Genomic DNA, 24,637 nt, shown 5'->3' with positions numbered 1-24,637 from the left:
CGGGCGTGCCGGCCGGTGCGGTGGGGGGCCGGCCCCGCCGACGGAGCTGCTTGGGCGCGTAGGGCGGCTTTGTCTCGAGGTGCGTTTCAGCTCCTCGTCGCGCTGCACCCTGAATTCTGACGCAGACACACAAGTAGCACACACTGTGGACGTGAGAAATGGTTTTACCAGGACAGGGGGCGGCGGAGGGGAGCTCAGCACCTAGACGCCGGCTGTCCTTCCAGGGGTGCTTCTGGGATCCCGCGTGGGGAGAGCGGGGGGGACAGAGCTGCGCTTTGGGGAGAGGAGGCCCGGGACGCTCCTCCTGTGCCCTCCTGCCCCGCCCCGCCCCCTCTGCGGAGCGCTGGTCACCTTTGTCGGGCTGCTGAGTCGTCAGGTTGGAGTGACTCGGACAAAGCCGAGGTCTGCGGCGCTCCCCGCCAAGCTCTGGTGGGACCTGGCTTGAGAAGGTCCAGGAGACCACCGAGAAACACCATTTTGATTTTTTCTTTTGGGTGGGAACATAAGTTAATATTCAGAATTTTCAGGTGGGAGTTAAAGCTCCGGACTTATAAAAATTATTGTGACCAGTTTGTTGTGCCTCATTGCAGCTCCAGGGATTATTGTGTTTTAACTGGTTGCAGCTATAAAAAGTTATTAGAAATCTGTTTGCAAACAATTCCGTCCCAGAAACTTTCAAAATTAAGGTATTGGGTTTCAAGGAGTTTTACGTTTTTTGTAGGGTAATACATTACTGTTATTAATTGTTACTGTTGTTTATACAGTGTGTACCGCATCTGCTGTGTGCTTCTAGCTGCCTTCCTCGTAAGGGTGGTGAGCTTGTATTACTCCATCCAGATAAAAAAATTGCTATTCTATACAAGGTACCGTGCCAGCTTGACCTTATAACTTACTTGATATTTGAGAGCTTAACTTTATGAGGTACCTGGCCGAGATATAGGGGAACCTGTGGATTTGTTAACTCCTAGATTGAGACAGGAGGATCGTAAATTTGAGCCCAGCCTGGGCCACTTACGCTGCCTGAAGTACACTGGTTTGAAGTCACAGAGCCAATTAGAGACAGTCACTGTTCGGAGAGAAAAACCTGGGTGATAGAGCAGTCATTGCTGATGTGCTGTGTGGATTGCAGGTTTGCTTTGGATGATCTGGAGTAAGGCAGGCCCGATTTTCTGCTAGGTGATGGGAACACGAGTTCTCCGTCTGAGTCCTAGACTACTTATCTGTAGGAAAGGGTGACGGCGCATCCACAGGAGTAGTAGTTCAGGCTCCATTTCCTGTCCCCGTGGCTTCAGGCTCTCCACTGTCTTCACGTGGAGTCATTGGGGCATTTTTGGCGTAACCCACGGCATGTGTTCTTCCCTAGGATGAATGAAATGAACCTGAGCCCGGTGGGGATGGAGCAGCTGACCTCCTCCTCTGTGAGCAGCGCCTTGCCGGTCTCGGGAGGTCACCTGGGCTTGGCTGCCTCGCCCACACACAGCGCCATCCCTGCCCCAGGTAAGCGAAGGGGAGAGCATTGTTCTGCGGCCCACTGCATTGTGAGTCTGAGAGGAGCAGGGGCCCAGCAGTGCGTGTGTGCTGCACAGGGGAAGACGTCTGTGTGCTTTCCTGAGCCCTGGGGGGCAGCAGCAGCATTTCTCCCATCATCTCTGGGCTTGGGGGCCTTTTGTGCAGAGCTCTGATGGCCACTGCATTTTATTCAGGCTTGTGCTTTCATTGGGTCCACGTGGGCACCAAGGCCCTGGGTTAGTGAAAGAGAATAATCACACTTGCTCTCTGATGCCCAGAAAGCATAGGAAATTGGGGTTTGTTTTCTACTAGATTTGAAATTGAAAATCCGGAGCTCTGGGAAAGATGGCACTCAGGGAGAAGAGTCTGTGCCGCCCTTCGCTGTGCTTTTAAAACCTTTTTTCCTCTCTGATTTTCTTTGTCTATTAAAGTGACAAAGGACTGAGTAAGGTATTGATTCTTAAGAATCTATGAAAGGCATGGTGGTGCACGCCTGTAATCCCAGCACTCGGGAGGATGAGGCAGGAGGATTGCCATGAGTTTGAGGCCAGCCTGGAGTACATAGTGAGTTCAAGGCCAGCCTAACTAGACAGTGAGACCCTGTCTCAAAAAAAGTCTGTGACCTTTTCATGTATCAGATCTTATCAAAATAGGAGTTATATTTGGGAGTACCCTAAATAAATGTATAAGTTGTTTAAATGGTTCTCTATAGAGAATTGGCTGCTTTATTAGTAAAATGCAGCAATTGAGTGAGATTCATCAAAACTAAGATCCCATTACATTCCTCTTGTAAAGTGTCCACCGGGAAATACAAAAAAGTATGAGTTGTTAGCCATCCGTTGGTCTCCTAGGCAGGCATTCCTTTTAGTGGACTCTTGTTAAGGAAGAAAGGTGTATTAAAAATGTTGCCTGTGGCAAAAATACACAATCAGCACTGCCCAAGTTGGTGCACGTTCACTGTGACACTCAGCTGTGGGAAGAGTCCTTTCACCTCCTTGCAAATAGTTCATTCCGCTTTTGGTTCTTTGTGGACGGTGTAGCACAGTGTATGTGGGAGAGACTGTATGGAAATGTGTATGTGCAGTTCTACACTTTAAGTTAGACTGCTTCCCAAGTAGAAGCATATCTATGAGGTTTTTACACAGTGAAACATTCTTACTATATAGAGTGGAAAATATCAAATAAAAACCAAAAGAAATCCAGACTACCACAGACCACCCATGTTGACAATTCATATTTCTTTCCATTTTTGTTCTGTGTATAGTTTTTCTTACATGTTATTTAAAATAGGGTTTTTAGTTGTAAATTAAATGTTGTGGTGCTTAAAAACAATCCAGACAACCGGTGGGTCAGGCTGGCATCGTAAACTAACTTGAGCACTTGTGTTGGGAGCAGGGCTCTTTGGCCCTATAGCGGATGCTACACCTTGTCTCTCCAGGGATGACGAGGGCCACTGAGGTGAGATTGTTACTTACGTGAGAAAACCTTTCTAAGAAGTTCAACCTGTAGCTTCAGAGAAAAATTTTAAGTACTTACTTTCTTTTAATTAAAAAACTTTTTTTTTGTAGGTCTGCCAGTGGCGATTCCCAACCTGGGTCCATCCCTGAGCTCCCTGCCTTCTGCTTTGTCTCTGATGCTTCCAATGGGAATTGGGGACCGTGGGGTGATGTGTGGGTTACCTGAGAGAAACTACACCCTCCCTCCACCACCTTACCCTCACCTGGAGAGCAGCTATTTCAGAACCATCCTCCCTGGTAAGGTTCAGAATAGAGCCACCTTTTAGCCCCGGTTCTCGACCTGAGGATCACTTTTCTTGTCTTTGTTCTTGTCACATACTAACCCTAGGTGGGAGATTGTGTATGTTTATGTATGCTCCTCTGCAGTGCACGCGTGCTGCCCCCTTAGTACCATAGTTAAGCTCAGTTCACTGCTTGTACCCAGGGTTTCTGTCCTCCAGCATTCCTTGGCCCAGGGTTTCTAATTGTGCAGTGAACTCTTACAGCCATGTGTCCTACTGCATTGTCACTGTTTTTTGAATTTCACTGAATTTTGTTTTGTTATAAAAGTATATGCTTGGCTGGGGATATAGCTCAGTGGCACAAGCGCCTACCTGGCAAGTGCAAGGTCCTGACTTGGATTCCCGGTACAAAAAAAAAAGTATATGCTCACTTGTGAAAACAGCAAATAGGGAGAGACAAGAACTACTCCATGTCCCCTCAACCATCTTTTGGTGTGTTTTCTTTTTGTTTTTTGGCATGCAGATGTTTTACTGTTTTTTCACAATTAAGAACATTTTCTGTATAATTTTTACTTTTTCACTTAATATTTTCCCCTGCTGCTGTAGTTATTTTCATAATTGTCTTTTTAATGGCTCATTACATTTTTTTTTTTTTGGTATCAGGAATCAAACTCAGGACCTTGTGCTTGCCAGACAGGCACTTGTGCCACTGACCTATATCCCCAGCCCAATGGCTCACTACATTCTGTTGAATGGATATTTGATGGATTATCATCAGTCTTTATTGTTGGACAGTGTAGTTTTTCCAGGCTTTTATTACTGATGTGACTGTTCGTGTGTGTAATACTTACAAAAATACGGTTAGAAAGATTGCTGTAAGTAGAATTTCATGCAAGAAGACACAAACATTTTTGTTTAATATACATCCCAAAGAGCTTTTAGTAATTTATACTCACACTACTAGTGTATCAAGTAACATTTGCCACATCCTTATAGCACAGATCTAAACTTTAAAAAATTTTTTTGAGGCAGAGTCTTCCTATTTAGTCCAAGCTGGCCTTGAACTCAGTCTTCTTCCTCAGTCTCCCACGTGCTGGGATTATAGGCGTAAAGCGGCACATCTGGCAACAAGTTTAAGAAATGTTTTGAGTTGAGTGTGGCACAGAGGTAGGGTGCTTGGGTTGAGGGTGCAGCTCAGTGGTACAAAACTGCTTAGAGATACAATGCATGCCTAGCGTGCTTGAGGCCCTTGGCTGGACGCCCCCTTTTGTTATTTCTGGTTTTTTTTTTTTGGTTTTGGTTTTTTTCCCCATACCAGGAATCGAACTCATGACCTTGCACTTGCCAGGCAGGTGCTGTGCCGCTGAGCTAAATCCCCAGCCCCCTTTGTTATTTCTTACTGAGCAAAGTTTAGGGTCTTAGGACTCAGAAATTGCAATCATGTAAATATTAAAGGCAGCATTTTAATGATTTGTTTTAATCATTTTCAAAGGCATCTACATTTTTTTAGGATTTGAATTTCACAGGAAAAATTCAAATGTGTGCATAGGTTACTATTTGTATAGATGCTCATTGAAATAAAGAAGTAGATTATTTTAACATTTATATTTGTAAGGAAAACATCTTCTAGTTCTTTTTTTTTTTTTTCCTTTTTTAATGGCAGCAAAACCGCATTTATTAAAGGTGGGGAAAGAAAAGCAGAAGGATAGGGGAAAAATGGGCTCTGAAAGGTGAGTTTGGGGTGAGTAAAAAGGGAGGCAAAATAAAAACAAAAATACACTCTAGAGCAGTGGTAGCAAGTGTGTCACGTGCATGCCACTGCAGGCTGTATCACTGAAAGCTCTCGAAGGTTCACCATTGCGGGCTTAGAGTGTAGTGGGAGTAGCGTGAGGGGGCACAATAGCCCACTTGAAGTTTTTGTATTCATCATTATACTAAACAGTCTCTGATGTCTCATATTTTCTTTTCTCAGGCATTTTATCCTATTTAGCGGACAGGCCGCCTCCTCAGTATATCCACCCCAACTCTATAAATGTCGATGGCAATGCGGCGTTATCTATCACCAATAATTCTTCAGCGCTAGATCCCTATCAGTCTAGTGGAAATGTTGGGTTGGAACCAGGTATTGTCTCAATAGACTCTCGTTCTGTGAACACACATGGTGCCCAAAGTCTACATCCCAGTGATGGCCATGAGGTGGCCTTGGACACCACGATCACCATGGAGAACGTGTCCAGGGTCACCAGCCCACTCTCCACTGATGGGATGACAGAGGAGCTCACGATGGACGGCGTTGCAGGCGAGCACTCCCAAATCCCAAATGGCTCCCGAAATCACGAACCGCTCTCTGTGGATTCTGTGAACAGCAACCTTGCCACAGACACCGTGGGGCATGGTGGTGTTATCCCCATTCATGGCAACGGCCTGGAGCTCCCCGTAGTCATGGAGACAGACCACATTGCCAGTCGGGTGAGCGGGATGCCCGACAGTGCCCTCAGTGACTCCATCCACACCGTGGCCATGAGCACCAACTCTGTCAGTGTGGCCCTCTCTACCTCACACAACCTCGCCTCCCTAGAGTCGGTTTCCCTCCACGAAGTTGGCCTCAGCCTTGAGCCTGTGGCTGTCTCCTCCATCACTCAAGAGGTTGCTATGGGGACAGGTCACGTGGACGTGTCTTCAGACAGTCTCTCTTTTGTACCGCCTTCGCTGCAAATGGAAGACTCCAACTCAAACAAGGAGAACATGGCAACCTTGTTCACAATTTGTGAGTGTGCTTCGCTTTACTCTTTTGGAAGTATTGGTTGAAAAAGGCATCATCTCTGACAGGGTTAGTCACAAGGCCTGGCATAGATTAAGGAAGTATGGCAAGTTGATTTGGAATGCTTCTTTGCATGTGTATTGTTCTTTTATTAATGCGGTGCCTTGTCCTCAAGGAAGCCAGATGATATACATAGATTTCATTGGTTCCTACAGTATCCCCCTGAAAAAAAGTCATTTTTTATTTTATATTGATTTTGCCCAAATATATTCAGGTTATTTCCCAAGGTTTCCCAAGTAGAGACTTACAGGAGTGAATGTGAATAATGTGAACCTATGTCATACGCCTTGTGTGCTTTCAGTGTAAAGCCAGAAGAAAAAACAGATCCACTTTCACTTTTAAAACTCCATGGAAAACACAGGTGAATATAGATGTAGGGTTTGTTTTTGTTTTTTGCTCAGACTGCATATAAATTACCAAGGTTGGGCATATAAAAGTTCTTTTTACTGGGCAGCAACAAAAAGCAATGTAAAAATGGTTGATTTGGTGTCACTGCAGGGGTCATTCCTACTTACAATCTGCCAGCCCCTGTGCCAGCCTGGAGCAGTCTGCAGAGACAGCCTGGGCCTGTCGGGAAGCACAGGCAGGTCCGCAAGCTTCACGCCAGAGTGGAGGCGCGGAGCTGGGGCTGAGCTCACAGAGGCACAGTGTGCAGAAGGGGAGGGCTCAGGGAAGACTCGGTCAGCGCAGGCCTTCGGGATGGAGGAAGTAAGCATCGGAGCGTCAGGGAGACAGGTGTTGGCACCTGCAGGTGCCTAGCACTAAGTCACGCGTGGGTTAGGGTTGCTGACACAGGCGAGGAGTTGCGTGGGGAGAAGGAGGAGCGGGAACGCCAGGGTCTCCTAGGGCCAGTCCCGCGCGCGCACGGGCTTTGTGGAGTTAGAGCTGGGGTGTGTTTCTGCTGCTGTGTGAGCAGTCAGGCTTCAGACACAGGTGTGCCAAGGAGGTGATGCGTAATTTAGGTAAAAGGTGCTGACTTTCCAGCCTGGAGTAGAGCTGATTGGGATGAACAAAGGACAGGACCTTTACGGAGAATGTAGGAGAGCCTGTGGGCTGCGTAAAGGCGGGGTGTGGTGAGGCGGTTAAGGAGGAAAACTGGACTTGTGGGTTAAAAGTGGAGATCAGATGGTCATGTTTTTGGAGTGATAGTGACTTGAGTTTACACATGCTGATTTCAGAGTCTGTGGGATGCCTGACAAAAGCCTGGGCTGTCTGACTGGAAATTTGCGGGGCTCATCAACATGACCATGTTGATCATGGCCAGGGCAGTGGAGTGAACCATCTGGTCAGTGCAGCAGAGGAAGGGCTTCATAGTAAACTGCACAGGTCAGAGATGGTGGACACCCAAGACAGTGTGGTGCCGCAGAAGTCAGCAAGGGACCCTCTGTGTCAGCCTTCTGGTCTCAAGTCTGCTTTTTCAGTGTTTCTATGAAAAAATTTAATTCATGTAAGGCCTACTAGTTGAGATACAATTTACATACGTACTCAGAAGTGTACAGTTTAGTGGTTTTCAGTATATTCACAAATTCTGCAACCATCACCACTGTTCTGAAACATTTTAATGGAACCTCATGTTCATTAGCATTCCCTCATTCCCACTCTGCACCCATTCTTAGGCAGCCACTAATCAACTCTAGCTATGGATTTGCCCTTTGTGAACATTTCACATAAGTGGAATCATATACTATATGGCCTTCTCTGACAGGTCATCCGTGGTATAACAAGTATCAGCGTTTCCTTTTATCTTTGTAGCCAAATAATTACTCCATAACAAGAATATGTTGTACTTTGCCTGCCCATTTATCAGTTGTAACACATTTTGGTGGCTTCTACTTTTTTGGCTGCTGTGAGTAAACCTTTTTTTTTTTCTTGATCTTTCTTTTTTGAGACAGAGTCTCACTATGCAGTTCAGGCTGGCCTTAAGCTCACTTTGTAACCCAGGCTGATCTCGAACTTGCAACGATCCTCCTGCCTCAGCCTCCCGAGTGCTGGGATTACAGGCATGGGCCACCATGTCCAGCTAGTAAATCTTAAGTGAGCATTGATGTACAAGTTTTTGTATGAGCACCTGTTGCCTTTACTTCTCATGGTACATCTCCAGGAGTTGACTTACGCTTGTTAACTTTTTATAAGTTCACGCTGAGAATGCAGCCCTTAGCTAGAGAGCTTGTGCAGTGCCTGGGTTCAGGCCCTAGCACCACAGAATTTTTTTTGACACGTAGCAATTGTACACATTTGTGGAGGACAGTGCGTACGTCTTTTTGGGAGACTGGCAGACTCTCCCAAGCCGGAGGGCCATTTTACATTCCTAGCAGTCTGTGGTGATTCCAGTTTCTCCACATCTTTGCTGACATTTAATTTTTTTCTGTTTCAATTGTAGCCATGTCAGGGGGTGTGAAGTAGCAACTCCTTGTGATTTCATTTGCAGTCTTCTGAGGTTATGTTAGAAATCTTCCCTGTATTTAAGGGCTGTTTGTGTATCTTTGAGGAAGCCCCTGAGCTCTTTTGTACAGATATGGGAAGTTTGAGCCCAGTCGCTGAGTAACAGGAATTCTTTCCTTCACAAAGAAAGTGGAAGGAATAGAGCAAAAGATTATTGGAGGTCATGAGTTCCATCCCCAGTACCGGAAAAAAAACAAAAAAAAAACAAAACAAAACAACAAAAAAAAGATTATTGGAGGACACTCATAAGCTTGTAAAAGTGAGGTTGTAAGAATAGCGAATGAACTATGTGAAGACTGCTCCTTCTCTAACAGTGTAGTATCAACAGTAAGCAAGTATCAACAAGAATGTGATTCAGGCTGGGTGTGGTGAAGCACGCCTGTAATCCCAGCACTTGGGAGGCTGAGGCAGGAGGGTTGCTATGAGTTCAAGGCCAAACTGGACTATTTAGCAAGATCCTATCTCAAAAAAAAAAAACAAAAAAAGGGATTCAGCATGTGCTCCAAAGGGGCAGGTCTCAAAATTTTTATCTCCAGAATGTGTCATCAAAAGCAGGTCGACCTTTTCTTTGTAGGGGATTAAAAGAGCACAGTGATATGCTCATTCTGACTCCACTGTCCTATAATGTCACCAGTATTTCTCTTCTGCACAACTATTACGTCTCAACACAGGTTCCTCTTGTAGTTCAGAGTGTGCTCTTTCGTACTTTAGGGTACATACAAGGGATGGTCAGTGTGTGGTTTAAGTTAAAACATTCACAAAGTGAAAGAAACATCGCATGAATGACCTTCACAGCACTCCTTCCTGCATCATTCTGCCACTTTCTGAAGCAGATATGGCCTCTTCTTTTGTGAGTGTCTTTGCAAGATGTGATCAAAAATATGGTGACAGCAGTTGCCAAGTGCCACCCACCTGAAAGGCTCTTAAAAACGTCACAGTGGGTCTTTAACCACGTTATTCACCAGATCTGGCACTGTGTGACTGCCAGCTCTTCCCCGAAGTCAAGTTGAACTTGAACCGTAAACGTTTTAAATTGATTCAGAATATTAAGGCAGCCGTGTACAACTAAAGACACTCAGGAAAGAGGACTTCCAAAACTGCTTCAGAAAGTGGCAGGAATGATAAGTGTGTTTGAAGCAAAGGGGAGGATTCTGAGGGGGATGCGTGGCAGTGTGTCTTTCATGATAATAAAAGTTCTTTAAAAAAACATTCACTGTATTTTTCAATCACATTGTATATCTAAAAGTATTGCTTGTGTACTTAATCCAGTACTATACTAGTTGGTTGAAGTAGCATCATGTCATTTTTAAAACTTTGTAATTCTTCTGTGTGGCAGGGATCCAAACGAGAGTCTTACTCATGCTAAGCAGATGCTGTACTACTGAGCTACATTCTCAGCCTCTCATGTTTTGTGATCATTCTTGAATGTACTGAACAGGAAATGTGTCCTGTTGAATCTATCACATTGTATCTTACTGAAGTCTGATGATCGTATCTTACTGAAGTCTGGCGAGTTGTAGAAGTATATATGTTTCAGTGTTAGAAAATGGTTCTTTGATCAGAACTTTTCTAATAGAACCCTGCTTCTTACGTTTTAATAAGTAGCATCTAAATAAAAAACCAGGTGGTAATTGAGCCTATGTGAAGTACACCCATTTGTGTCCGTTATATCTGCTGTCTTCAGGGTGCACGCTGTGTGACCGGGCCTACCCCTCTGACTGCCCCGACCATGGACCGGTGACTTTTGTTCCTGATTCTCCAATAGAGAGTAGAGCGAGGCTCTCTCTCCCGAAGCAGCTTGTTCTTCGTCAGTCAGTCGTGGGCGCAGACATCGGTAAGAATCTTGGAACCGTAAAACCCCATACCCAAGTCTCTCCTGCCTTTGTAGGGTAGAGTTGTAAAAGTGGATATATATAATTGAGCGATTATTTAATTGATCCAGAAGTCAATTTATGGCTTAAGATTTGTGCTTTAGGGAATATCTGTTTTGTCTGGTGGTGATAGTAATAAATCAAATTGAAAACTTTATTGGGAAACCTCTGCCTTCTTAGAATCAGAATTGAAAGGAAAGAGTCATGGTCCGAGCCTTTGAAGACTTGGCTTTTATTCTCATCTCCGTTATCCGCTAGCAGTTATCCTAACAACACATTCTTTGGAATTCAGTTTCTTTTACTAAAACTTGGAAAATGCACCATTGATAATTGTGTGGCACCAAAGCCATTTAGATCAAATCTTTGTACATTGTCTAGTTCTTAGGAAAGCTGAATAAGGATTGTAAACTACCAGAGCATCTTTACCAGTGTTTAAATTTAATACGGCTCCTGAGTGACCCTCGTCATTTCTTTGAACATGTAACACTTGGGTTTATTATTCTTTCAGTTGCAGCTTTGGGCATGAGTCCCTAAAACAGCTTAGATAATACAGAGCAGAGCTTTAAACATGAAAGGTTTTGGGCATTAGTTTTACTTTGTAACACTTGGCTTGTATTTTTATAACAGGGCAACGTTTTCAGTTCCTCATGCACTAAGGCATTTTTAGGGACATGGTCAGGTTCCTCACATGTACAGCAAGGCAGGAATTTCTGATGCTGCTTCTTGCTTTGCCTTTCTCCTGAGCTGCATTTAATCTCTTCCTGGCGTTTTATACATCAAGCCAGGACCCCTAGCCTTAGCCACCTCTCGGCAGTAGTTCTTAGGCTCGCAGTAAGTGAGGTTCTCTGTCCTGTGGGTTGCTCATCACGATGTGTGCGCTCTCCGTCTGCTGACAGGGGTGTGGACTGGAGAGACCATTCCTGTGCGGACTTGCTTTGGGCCTCTGATTGGTCAGCAGAGTCACTCCATGGAGGTGGCTGAGTGGACAGACAAGGCCGTTAACCACATCTGGAAGGTCAGTGGTGATGAAACTTCTCTGGTTTTTTGGCTGCTTTTATTATGATGTGGTAGTTTAGTGCCAGAAAGTCAGATTCTGCCAGAACTGATCCAGTGCTGTTCACCTGTGAGCCACTTTGCTGAATGACACAGCTTCTCGTGACTCTTCATAGCTAGTTATACCCCAGCGATGGGACAAGTAGTGCAAAACTGTTCTAGTCTCCATTTTGTGAGATCATCTGATGGTTTTAATCATTTTTATGCATTTTAATTTCCACTGGCTGTTGAGGCTATAGACTATTTTTATGATAAAAATTTTAGTTTTAATTAAAACCTTACTAAATATTTTGCTTTGGAAACAATTCTAGAATTAGAAACTAAAATTATTTTTCTAGTTTTTGAATGTGAATGCAAGGTTTTAGCATAAACTGTGATTCCTGTACCATGCATCCATAGGTCCTCAGGGACTGGGATTGAAGTGGGGAGACAGTGATACGGTGATTGGAAAGATGAGGTGCCACTGTCACTGGGGACCTCGGTTGTGGCCTCCCAGGTAGAACACAGCAGTGCTGGGCTCGGCTGGAAGAATGATGAGGACTGGTGCTCCGTCCTTGGCAGAAAGCCAGTCACGCAGACTGGGCTTCGTCTTCTCTAGGGACAAAAAAGACAGATCCAGAGCCAGGTCCTCTGTGTGCAGATGGATGCTAGAGGCCTCTGATGGTCTTTACTGTGTGCTGGGACCAGAGGGCAGGAAAGGGTAAGCACCACAGCAGGCTGCCATGGATCCTCACAGAGACAGCGGCGCTGGCCCTGCTCCAGACGTGAGCGGGGCAGGACTGCGGGCCGGAGCTCAGGGCAGCTCTCCGCCACAGCTCGTTCATTGGAGATGTGTTTACACTCCTTGTAGATCTATCACAGTGGCGTCCTAGAGTTCTGCATCATCACGACGGACGAAAACGAATGCAACTGGATGATGTTTGTGCGCAAAGCCAGGTAAGGCAGGCTTTAGATGAAGGAAATTCCCTAGGAAGTGCTCAGGAGACGGGGATGAGCTGCAGACTCCCAGTCGCACGATGCCTGCGCATACTGAAAGCCTAAGTTGCAGCATCTTCGTGCAGGTAGCGGCTGACCGCTAGGGGTGTAAATTGGTGTGCGTGTAATTGTCCTTTTCTGCGTGAATGGTTTATTCAGCTTACCAATGCAAGAGGAATGCTAGTCACCCCTGAATTTGGGAGTGGGTGCTGTCTCCTGTTGGCTTTTGTTCAGTTCTTCAGGCTGTCACTATAGTTAATTCTTATTAGCTAGCAGTCTCTTGTTTTTGTCAGAATGTTTTTTTTTTTCTTCCAGTACCAGGAACAGAATGTTTTTTTAGATGTCATTGTATTTATTTTTTTTGGTCCTAGTGTTCTGACTAGAACTGATTATTAAGGGTAATCAACTAATTACTAAAGTGATAATTGTGCTTCTCAGCTGGGCATGGTGGCACATGCCTGTAATCCCTGCATTCTGGGGGGCTGAGGCAAGAGGACCGCAACTTTGAGCCCTGTCTCGGCATCTTAGTGAATTTGCCGATCCTGTCACAGAATTTAAAAGGGCTGGCATGTGGGTCACTGGGTTCAATGCCCAGTACTGATAAAAAATCTGTTTCTCTGTAAGTCCCTCTTAAATAGGGAGGGTAGGTCATTTTCAAAATGGTTCTATCTAAGCTTTCACGTCGAATTTTGCTACAGAGAATACCATACGTTTAAGTGTACATTTCAAAATGAGGTGCAGTGTTGGTGGTATAGTAGTGAGCAAAGCTGCCTTCCAAAATGAGTCTGCTTAAGGGGCTGGGGATGTAGCTCAGTGGTAGAGCACCTGCTTAGCGTGCACTCACAGGGACAAAAATGGCCTGCTTCACTAGGTGTGACACACAGCTGTGGTCCCACCTATTCAGGGTGTCTGTGCACAAGGGTCACTGGAGTCCAGAATTGGGGGCTGGCCCTAGCAAAATCAGACCCTGTCTCTTCAAAAAAAAAAATAAAATAAAAAAGTTAATATGCTTAATCGAGTCACTGTGCTAACTTAGGAATCGGGAAGAACAGAATTTGGTGGCTTATCCCCATGATGGCAAAATCTATTTCTGCACCTCCCAAGACATCCCTCCTGAAAACGAGCTGCTTTTCTATTATAGTCGGGACTATGCTCAGCAGATGGGTGAGTTTGTAAGACTTGTTATGAATCTGGTCTAAAATGCCCAAGGGCCAGAGATAGTTTGGTAATGATTTTCATGGCAACTGAAGTTGCCTACTTTTGTGTGTATGAAAAAAAGCTTTACTTCTGTACTTGAGATACCAGAATCTGTGAGGTTCTTCACAAGCTGAATGTTAGTAACTAGGTGGCATTCCAATAAAATTGGCTTTTGTGGTGTGACTTGGACTTGTTAGAAGCTTTAAGCTTCTGAGGCTACTTTCTGAGCTGTCAGTACTGAGGTCAATGTTCGTGGAGGTCCGCAGAATCCTGTAATTTGATTTAATGTGTGTAAGCTTTCTTTTTTCACTGTCCTGTTGACAAGTGATGTTCAAGAGGGTGAGCTGTAATATCTGGTGTTTTCTCCAGAAATGAGACATTATTAATCCACTATTTATCATGTATTTTATATGGGTCTGGTACATTATTTTGAATGGTGAAAGTGTAGTCTGGCACAAGACATTTTAATTTTATAGGAAGTGGGCAAGCTGGAAATTTTGGTAGAAAGGAAGATTGCCAGCAACAGTGATTATTGTCAAGGTCAAGTTTTGCGATCTCAATGCCAGGAGACCCTGAGTGACTTATTTTTAAAGGTGTTCCTGAGCACCCAGACGTGCACCTCTGCAACTGTGGGAAGGAATGTAGCTCCTACACAGAGCTCAAGGCCCATCTGACCAGCCACATCCACAGCCACCTCCCTGGCCAGGGCCAGGGTGGCCATGGGCCTGGCCACAGCAAGGAGAGGAAATGGAAGTGTTCCGTGTGCCCACAGGCCTTCATCTCCCCTTCCAAGCTGCATGTCCACTTCATGGGCCATATGGGGGTGAAGCCCCATAAGTGCGATTTCTGTAGCAAGGCTTTCAGTGACCCCAGCAACCTGCGGACCCACCTCAAGATACACACAGGTAAGCTGGGTCAGACTGTCAGAAGGGGGTGGGTGTGTGTGTGCGTCCAGAGGCAGGGGGACCATACACGAGCCCAGGGCTTTATACACGTTAGACAGGTACCCAGCCACCTCTGTGAGCTGCATCTCTAGTCCCAGAATGGTTTTTGTAACAGTGAGAAATTGCAGTCATAAAGGTTTTGCAGAAAGAAAATGCTGCAGGTAGAGTTGAGATGGCACGACAGGTGGCTGTCGGTGGGGTGGATGACCGAGTCCCCTCAGAGGCTGTGGTTCCTACTTACCAGGCCACTCCTCTCTTTAGTACCCCTCCCAGAGTCTGAGGTGCAGTCAGCGGTGCTGTCTGTGTGTTCGTACCTCAGCCTGGGCTCCCGCCGGAGCATGCCCCGGTCACTAGCTGGGGCCAGCTTCTCTTCGAGTGTTGGTCAGTGCATGCTGCCCATATCTAACTTTGAGTTTTCATTTCCTGAACTCCATGCAAAGCAACCTCTTTGCCGCACTTACTTTATTCATATACATTACAGAAGTTTGGCTTTTTTGGTTGGGTCATTTATTCTCCAAATCCGCAGAAGACATTCTTGTTCTCATTTGTTGTGTTTAGACTGAGTAGCTGCCTCAGAAAGTACGTGGTCTAAAGGCCAAAGTATTGACTCCGTAGCCTTCATGCAAAGCTTTGCCACCCTGACTTAGACGAACCTGACCATGCCTTCTTGGAGCGATTTTATTTCATTCTGGGTCATGAAGTCATCTTCCATATTTAACAGAAGGCCAAACAGTACAAAATGTAGTTTATAAAAGTGTGTGCATAGAGACAAGGGTTGGAGGTGATGAGTTGTTCTTTTAGGTCAAGCACTGAGATTACAGGTGATTCTTTCACCCAGGTTTGATGCCCTGTGTCATCTGTGCTAGCATTAGTCTGTGATACTCAGGTGGCGATCTGGGAGGAGTGAGCTTTAGTAGCTGTGGAACACAGACCTGGTGGCTCTGAGTAGTGCTTGGGTGCAGTTGGTTCTGCTTCAGCCTTCCTCTGCCACTCCCCCTCACGGGTGCTGCTGGTCTTTTTTTTTTTTTTTGGTTTTTCTCCGGTACCGGGAACCGAACTCACGACCTTGCGCTTGCCAGCAGGCGCTTTTGCCACTGAGCTAAATCCCCAGCCCCTATGCTGCTGGTCTTTGTTGATCTCCTTTGATGTGCCAAGCTTTTTTGTTGTTGTTACTGGGACTTGAACTCAGGACCTCTTGTTTGCCAAGCAGGCCCTTGAGCTATATTCCGGCCCATGCCTGCTGGTCTTGAGAGGGCTGAGAGGTTTATTGGCCATGTGCGGTTTTGGGCTCATTGCAGGCCAGAAGAACTACCGGTGCACTCTTTGTGACAAGTCCTTCACCCAGAAGGCACACCTGGAGTCTCACATGGTCATCCACACTGGGGAGAAGAACCTCAAGTGTGACTACTGCGACAAGCTGTTCATGCGGAGGCAGGACCTCAAGCAGCACGTGCTTATCCACACTCAGTAAGTCAGGCCTGCGGCGGTGGCCACCAGAGGGCTTGGTTTTATCCTGGGAGATTTCACTTTGCTGCTGTCTTTTCCTTATTTTTCATTTCTGCTGTGTATTTATTTTTACTCGTATTTTTAAAACATAGTCATTTACTAACAATTTAAAAGATTACTTCCGTGATGCCGAGCATAGTACTGGGAGGTGGACGTACTGAGAGGGAAGGCCCAGGCCTTGTCCTAAAGACCTCGCACCCAGGTAGAGACAGAGAAGGAAACACTGTCCGTACACGGAGCACTGGGGCCCGGCAAAGCCCCTGCTGATCCGAGCTGACCAGAGGGGAGGAGCAGGGCACTGGGCAGGTAGAGAGCGCAGGGAGGAAGGATGGGCTCCGGTGGGCGGGGCGGAGACAGGCGCAGAGGGAGCAGAGAGCAAGGTTCTTAGGGCGAGCAGTACGTGCATGGCGCGTGGGCCCAGTCAGCAGTGCTGTGTCCTGTGCTGTGCAGGCCCTGGGACCCCAAGGAAGGGGTGGTGCCGAGGGGTGAAGGTCACTCTGGCGGGTGGATAGAGTGGAGGGGCAGAGGAGGACACCCAGTGTTGAGACAAGTGTAGTAAGCGGTCCTGCCTACGGGCAAAGCAGCAGCACAGTGGGGTCCTGGCCTTGGGCGGTGTGGGGAGGGCAAGAGCCCTGCAGCCGCGGGGGAGGTGCCCCGTGAAGCCACTTGCTGAGAAGCTCCGAGGAGACCCCGCTCAGCCCCGCGCCTGTGTCTGCTGCCTCAGCCTGGGACACTGGGCAGCAGGCGTCTGCATCTGCTCTCCAGCACTCACGGGGAGCTCTTGCTCTCTCGTTGCTTCCTCCCCCCACCCCCTCCCCCCTCCTCTTCTCCCCCCTCCCCTCCCTCCCTTCCCCTTTCTTTTCTTTTCCTCCCTCCCTCCCTCTCATTCATTATCTTTATTATTTTTTCTGAGATAAGGGTCTTTCTGGTCTCCCTACGCTGCCTGTGAACCTAAGGTTGGTCTGCCTCAGCCTGAGTAACTGGGATTCTAGGTGTGTATCACCGTGCCCAGCTATAAAGGACTTTTCAAAACAAAGTCTTCTTAGTTTCAGTGTTTGTGTGAAATTTTAGAAAATCAGATAGCAGTTATCAAATACGTAGAGTTACGCAGCGTTACAGCTGACAGAGATTTGTGGGATCATCTGGTCACACTGATCCTACGTAGTGGGAAGGGACACAGCAAGAGGAGTGACCAGGAGCAAGCCAGGCCCAGAGCACTCACTGGAACCCAGTGTGTGGTGCCCTCACCTCAGTGGAGAAAACAAATTTTTCTGTGAGCCACTTGGGCTTCTGGGGGAGGCCGGCCGCAAGGGGGCAGGTCAGAGTCTAGGGTGGGTGTCTGCTTCCTGTAGGGACACAGATCCCTCCTGGATCCCTCCGCCGCTCCTGACTGCAGCTGCACCAACTCCCTCAAGGGCACCGCCTCCCACGGAGGGGCTTCCGAACGTGAGGCCTGTGATACCCTCTGTTGTGGCCCTGGAGCCCCGGGCAGAAGACAGCACTGCCCTGAGGGAGCCTTTCTGTTGGTCAGGGTGGGGGCTGGCCTTTTGTTTTTGGAAGCCCCCAGCGGCCAGTGCCAGTTGGGGTAGTGCTGCAGGCCCTTGGTGGGCCGGTGTCACACAGTGGGTACAGAGCTGTGGAGAAGGCCTTGAGTCAAGCTGCCTCAGCATCCAGCTTGACTTCTGTGCCTCCCTCTGGCACAACACATGAGAGTTTACTACCCCTTGAAGTCGTCAGCCTTTGATAGGGTCTGAGGTCCTTGCCCCCTTTGATCCTAGCAGCACCCGGCATTAACTTAGCCTCAGGAGGGAGCTCACTGTGCTCAGCTCTGACCATCCAGAGGCGGTGGGTGGGGCTCTGTCACCTGACTCAGGACACAGTGCGTGGCCCGGGCTGCCCTGGCAGGGGCCCGGAGAGATACAGGCACTGCGGGCGGCAGTGAGGGGGCGTCGAGCCTGTGGCGAGAAGCACTGCAGCTATGAGCATGCCCACTGGCAGTACGCGAGCCAGCACCAGGTGAGCTGTAGTCCCTATAAACGCTGCTTTTTGTCCCCGTAGAGAACGGCAGATCAAGTGTCCCAAGTGTGACAAGCTGTTCTTACGGACAAATCACCTGAAGAAGCATCTGAATTCACACGAAGGAAAACGCGATTACGTGTGCGAGAAGTGCACGAAGGCCTACCTGACCAAGTACCACCTCACCCGCCACCTGAAGACCTGCAAGGGGCCGGCGTCCGGCTCCTCCGCCCCGGAAGAGGATGAGGACGATGACTCCGAGGAGGAGGACCTGGCAGACCCCGTGGGGACGGAAGGCTGCAGGATGAGCGGCGCTCTGTACGCAGCAGATGAGCCCCTGTCCGTGCATAAGTGACAGTGTGAGCCAGCTGCCCCCTGCAGTGGGTTCATAGCAGACGGTTTCTGGTTTCCCTCCAGCCAGCTGTCACAACAGACGCGGAGTGGGGCGGCGCTTAGGAAAGAAGTCTCGGATAAAACACTATCAGACTGGGAGGAGAGAGCAGGCATCCCAGTTCTGGTGATGTGGGGGCGACTTTTCTGAGATTGGTTCTTTTATTTCCATGACAATCTGGGACATGCATTTGTGCCTGCGTCAAAGTGGCCTTCTGCCCAAACAAGTCAGATGTAGTTCAGATTCTTCATTGCTCCCTCCCCTGCCTGGGAGTCGGAGACATCCCACTCGTGCTCCCCCCCGTAGCCATCCTCGGAGCTGGCTGTTCGGTGCGTGCTGTGACTGAAGTGCACTGCTGGGGCCTGGAGCATAGCTGTGCATGTGCGTGCCACTGTCTGTCACTCGCAGGCTGACAGCTATTCCCCGCAACCTCTCCTGGTCACTGGGGAGTTAAGGGCGGATCTGACGTCACAGTTCCCAGCAGGGTCTCGGGGCAGGTACAGGAAGGAGCAGCTAGTCAGTGGGCACGGATGACGGGGGGAAGGAGGATGGTACCTGCAGGAGGACTGGCTTCAGTGGGAGCCAGGGTGCGATGCCTGGTTGTCATCCCTGCAGGTCTTGGCAGCCCTGGCTATCGCTGTGACTCTAGTAAAGCCCCTGCCACTGATAAGGGACCTCGAGTCTGGAGCACCCAGACTACTGCCCGGTTGTCTCCTGGAAGCGGGTGCTCGTGCCTGTGAGACAGCATGTGTGGGAAGGGAAGGAGCGCTCTTTATGTTTGCGTCCTTGGTGAAAAGGATCAAGCCACCGTTTACATGTTCCCAATTCCAAGCAATGCTGACCCCCCACACGGGTGCCCTGGAGGGCGGGCCTTGCCAGTGGGTTCTGGAGGGACTGTCCAGGTAAGCACGAGGGTGCGTGAGGGTCTGGAAGGTACAGGGGGCCGCGCACCGCTCGGGCGCGCACCCCAGGCTGTGCAGGAAGCAGATGCATGCAGCGCGCTCTCACTCAGAGGTTCCACCTCTGGGCTGGGGCAGAGGACGCTGGTGAAGGTTTTGCTGCTAATGTATTTATGGAATGAATGTATTCATTCAGATGTGTATTCCTCTAGGAAGGATGAAAATAAACATTTTTTGTAAGTACAGGACTTCATAATTATTACATGCTTAATCCCCCAGTATGTGGCAAGTCCAGTACTGGCTGACAAGTGTCCTCTTTGCAGAATCGTGCTCACAGGTGACCCTGAGCAGCACAGGAGCAGCACTGACGTCCAGGCTGTGCTTCTCCACGGGATTTCTCCACCACCAGGAAGGGTGGGTCGGATCAGTGATGGCATCAGCAGGCCCAGGGTCTGTGGAGCCCTCAGTACAGCTTGCTTTTCAGAAGCTGTGTCAGTGCTGGCCAGCCTAGCATGTTGTTGGGAGAAGGAGGTGACCAGGACTTGGTCTCTGCTGGTGCAGACGCCACATCCTGCGGCCCCACCAGGGTCTGGTGACACTGGACATAGAGCCACTGGGTGCCCAGTCAGTCCCGGCTGGGCTTGGGGGTGACTCTAAAGCACGCAGGACACAGATGTTGACTTGAGTCTGGGTGCAGCAGCACAGCACATGGCGCTTGGTGCAGCTCCTCATTCGCTTCGGAGGCCCATCCCAGGTGTTTGCACAAACCTACATGGCACAGGTCGGTGGCCTCTTGATGCCATCAAGGGACAGAGTGAACACTTGGTGTATGAGGCCCCAGCTGGTGCAATAGGCCATGCTGTTTTAAAGCAGATTTAATGATAGAGTACGTTTTTTTTGAGACGGGGTCTTGCTATTTGTAGTTCAGGCTGGTCTTCAACTAACTATGTAGCCCAGGCTGGCTCGAGCTTGTGGCAATCCTGCCTCAGCCGTCTGGGTGCTGGGGTTTCAGGCTTGTGCCACCATGCTCTGCCTGGAAAGAGCACACTCTAATAAGTAGTTTATGAAATGCAAAGCGAGAAGTCATTTGCCATCATTGTCAGGTATTATGTACCGTGCGATCTTGTATAGCTGTACTTTCGGCTGGCAGTGCAGTAGGTGTGTCTCTCCAGCACCATCCTTCGCACCTGAGCAGTGCATTCTGCTCTGATGTTACACCAGTGACACCACCAGTGTAGGAGTGTGTCGGCTCCCGTAGTCTTGGGGGATGCTGTCTGGTTGGGTGGAGTGTTGTGCTGTGCATGACTGCAGGTGCAGAGCGTTACCAAAATCTAGCAGCAGGAAGAGGAAAGGGCAGAAGGTGGCTCTGTGGTGTGGTAAGGGCAACCTGGGCTTTGAGGAGAGAATGGAGAGGGTGCATCTGGAAAGCCACCACAGATGTCTGGGATACAGGACTGGACGCTGCCATGCTGGGGTTCACCCAGCAGTAACAGGCATTTTCCAGTGCCTATTTCGTCCTTGATTACAGTGACAGCCTTGTTTGTGTCAGGTACTGGTGTGATGCTTTATAGTTCACACGTTTCATCTGCATGGGAGACTTGTGACAAGCCCTGGTCTACAGGAGCAGGCAAAGTACACACAGGCGAAGGAAGTGGCCCACGGTCATGCAGTAAGCGGCACAGCCCAGATTGAATCACTCTTGCACCTGCTCACTAGCAGCCCCTTTGGAACTGGGATCTCCGCATGGCACCTAACTGGGTGCTAGTTTTTTGGATTTTGAATGTCCCCTAAGGGTCAGGTGTTCAAGGCTTGGGGCCCAGCCCTTGGTGTTCCTGGGAGGAGGTGGGGGCCTGGTGGTAGATCAGGTCACTGGTCCATGCCCTGGAAGAGGACCTGGGACTACCCCTTCTCTACCTCTCCTGTGTGCTGCCCTCCCTGCCATCTGGCTCGCCACCAGCTGGGGCAGCAGAGCACCTCTGAGACGGTGAGTGAGGATATTTCTTCCCTAAGGCATGATCGTCTTGGGTGCTTTGTCACAGCAGTGGGAGGTTGCCTGACACCCTGGGCTGTAAGGCTTTAAAAGCTACCACGCGGAATCTCAACTGTCCATTTCACAAAGCTTACTCACTTCTGCAAGCCAGAGAGCTCCTGGGCCACAGGCTTCATTCTGTTTTCTGTCCACCTGGTGACACCTTTTTATCTGTGGCTGAGGTTCAAGCTGGACGTGGGCTTTGCAGTAGGACAGACAGGAAAACAAAATGGTCTGCTGTGGGAAAGTCTGCATCCTGAGTCATCCATCCCTGGTCAGTAAAGGTGGCATGACTTCCTTAGCTAATGTAGGCACTGGCCTTCAGACACAGTCTCTAGTGGTTGTACATTTTAGTTTATCATTTGTTTAATTCTTTTATGTTTTTTTTTTGGTACTAGAAATCAAACTCAACACCTTGCGCTTGCCAGGCAGGCGCTGTGCTCCTGAGCTTTATCCCCACCCGCATTTGTTTAGTTCTTACAGAACATTAAAAAAGATTTATCCCCGTTTTCTAGATGTTGGAAATAAAATTCAGAAAAATTAGTTTCATGCACTTCCTGTCCAGTGAGTGCTGCCTGGGAGCACTCTTCACCTCGCGAGTCTCTCCTCCGGAGGTCTCCCGGTTCATCAGGAAGTGCAGCAGGCCCAGGCTCTGCGGCTGCTCCCTTACCTCCGTTTAGGCTGCGCTACGCTGCTCCCCCTGCAGGCGCAGACTTGCACTGCAGGTGTGAAGCCCATTTTTCATAAGCAGGAAACACCTTTGTGAGCTGTTCCATGTCACTGGTGAGGGATGGCTGGCATTCGGCCATGAAGGTGACAGTCCGAAGTGGGGGAGATAACATATTGTTTTCCTGGGGTCTTTTCCAAGTGGCTGGCTAGATAGGCTTAGCAAAAGAAAGGGAGCCAGGTTACTTTGCATGTGCAAGTTGCAGGGTGCACATAGTGCATTTCCCATCAGGAAAAGGGCAGCCCAATCCATACATTCAGCTGTATTTGTTTCCCACAAGACTTGTAGAATTCTTTGTAGTTCTCTTTAGAACATCACTGGTATTTTGATGGGGGTTGCAATGAATCTGCATAGATTGCTTTGAGTAGTCTGGACATTTTAACAGTAATTCATTCTTCCAACCAACCCATGAACATGGAGTTTTCCTACTTTTGGTGTCTTCAATTTCTTTCATCAGTACTTTGTAACTTTATTGTAGTTTTTACTTCCTTAATTTATTCCTAGGTATTTTTGTATAGCTATTGTAAATGGGATTGCATTTATGATTTTCCTCAACATATTAATATACAGAAAACTATTTTGTATGTTGATTTTTGTGTCCTACTACTTAATGGAATTCATTTAACAGTTGTCTTTGGTGGAGTCTTTAGGCTTTTCTATGTACAGAATCTTATCATTTGCAAATGGGATAACCTGGGTTCCCATTTATCCTTTTTCTTGTCGCACTGCTGTGGTCACATTTCTTTTTTTTCGTCTTTGAGACAGGGTCTCACTATACAGTTCAGGCTGGCCTTGAGCTCACTTTGTAGCCCAGGGTGGTCTCGAACTCACAACGATCCTCCTGCCTCAGCCTCCCGAGTGCTGCGATTACAGGCATGCACCACCACGCCCGGCTCACAGTTTCTAATTGTATATTGAGTAAGCAGTGACATCTTCATCTTGTGGCTGACCTCAGGAGAAATGCTTCGTTTTCCTTTTAGGATGCTGTTGGCTGTACTTCTGCCACAACAGCCTTTACTGTGGTATAAGCCTCCTATACCCCGTATGTTCAGGGCTTTTATCATCAAGGGTGGTTAAATTTTATCTAATACTCTCCCTACGTCTACTGAGATGATCACATTTTTATCCTTCATTCTACTTACGTTACTTTTATTCATTTGCACATGTTGAGCCATCTTTGCATCTCTGGAATGAAACCAACTTGATTGTGCCGTTGAGTTCAATTGCTAGTGTTTTTGGGGGGATTTTGCATGTATAAGTTCATCAGGGATCTTGGTTTGTAGTTTGCCTGTTTTGTTGTTCAGATTTGGTAAGAGTGGTGTTATATAGAATGAGTTTGGAAGGGAAAATCTCTCTCCCTTTCAGTTCTGCAGACTTGTCAGAGAACACTGGTGCTCTTCAAACCTGGCACTACTCCGCAGTGAAGGTGCCTAATCCTGGGCTGCTTCTTGTGATTGCTGCTGTTACTTCGGAATCATCTAGAACACTGGTTCCCAACCATCTTGATACCAGGACTCAGTTTTGTGGAGGTTTTTCTAGGGACACGGCAGTGGGGCGTGGTGGTGGTGTGTCCGGGGAAGGCTCAAGGGCATTCTATTTACTGTGCACTTTATTTCTGTTACGTTGGATTCTCGTAAGGAGTGTGCTAGCTTGATCCTCGCCTGCAGTTTACTGCAGGGTTCTCGAGCCTTTGAGAATCTAACTCCCTGCTGATCTGACAGATGGTGCTCAGGCGGCGGCGGAGGTGCCAGGAGCAGCTGCAGACACAGATGAAGCTCACCCCCTGCTGTGCAGCCCAGTTCTTAACAGCCCCACAGCCTGGAGTTCGGGACCCCGGATCTAGAGCTTACTTCAGTATCTGATCATATGTCAAACCAAAGCAAAGAAACTGTATTTACTCCATCCTTCAGTCTGCTGCCCGTGGTGAACCAAAGTAGCAAGCCCTTTACACTAGCATGGTGTGTGCAGCACCATTCTTACAGGTTAGGGCTGGGTCTCCTAAGTCAGACTACATCTACTGCCCGTTAACGTTCACATGCAGCAGGAAGACACTGCAGTCAGGACTGAACCGCTGGGTGGAGAGCGAAGACTCAGACTCATGTCCCCTGCCTCGACCGGCACTAGGCACAGCAGGCCTCCCGTGTCTGGAAACGAACGCCTCTTCCTGCTAGCTGCGCTGGGGAGAAAAAGCGTGGTCCTTTTACATTATTTACCAAACTGTAAGAGCACCCACTGAGAACATTTAAAATCATGAGCATTAACTTGAGAACAGCAGAGAAAGTCTATAAGGCGCCTGCTTCTGTTCTGGGGCTCCTGTGTAATCGACAAACCCCCACCTCCTGGGCATAGTTTTACACATTAACATCACAGGATTTTCCCTCTTTAAAGTTCTAAAGCCTGTGTGGTGGCGCACACTGGGATTCCAGCTACTTGGGAGGCTGAGGCAGCACTACTTGGGCCCAGGAGTTTGAAGCCAGCCTGGGCAACAAAATAATTTTGTTTCAAAAAAAAAAAAAAAC

The 24,637-nt window shown here is 48.1% G+C and overlaps 1 protein-coding gene across 2 annotated transcripts; it reads left to right on the top strand.

Annotated features, from left to right (window-relative positions):
- Prdm4 (PR domain containing 4) lies at positions 1 to 19,607 on the top strand. Of its 2 annotated transcripts, none has more exons than XM_005374643.1 (11): positions 1 to 79; positions 1,364 to 1,497; positions 3,078 to 3,263; positions 5,220 to 6,014; positions 10,195 to 10,344; positions 11,278 to 11,396; positions 12,285 to 12,370; positions 13,446 to 13,573; positions 14,200 to 14,511; positions 15,849 to 16,017; positions 18,115 to 19,607. In XM_005374643.1, exons 2-11 carry the CDS (start codon positions 1,365 to 1,367, stop codon positions 18,425 to 18,427), a joined length of 2,391 nt encoding a protein of 796 aa, XP_005374700.1. In that variant the 5' UTR covers positions 1 to 79; position 1,364; the 3' UTR covers positions 18,428 to 19,607. The 2 variants fall into 2 exon arrangements, with proteins under 2 accessions (XP_005374700.1, XP_005374699.1); XM_005374642.2 differs by lacking the exon at positions 1 to 79 and adding an exon at positions 168 to 226.
- The last annotated feature ends 5,030 nt before the right edge of the window (positions 19,608 to 24,637 follow it).

Source organism: Chinchilla lanigera, unplaced genomic scaffold (assembly GCF_000276665.1).
Source record: "Chinchilla lanigera isolate Chin_1 unplaced genomic scaffold, ChiLan1.0 scaffold00004, whole genome shotgun sequence".
Classification (NCBI taxonomy): Eukaryota; Metazoa; Chordata; class Mammalia; order Rodentia; family Chinchillidae; genus Chinchilla; species Chinchilla lanigera.
This window is presented reverse-complemented; position numbering and strand designations above follow the sequence as displayed.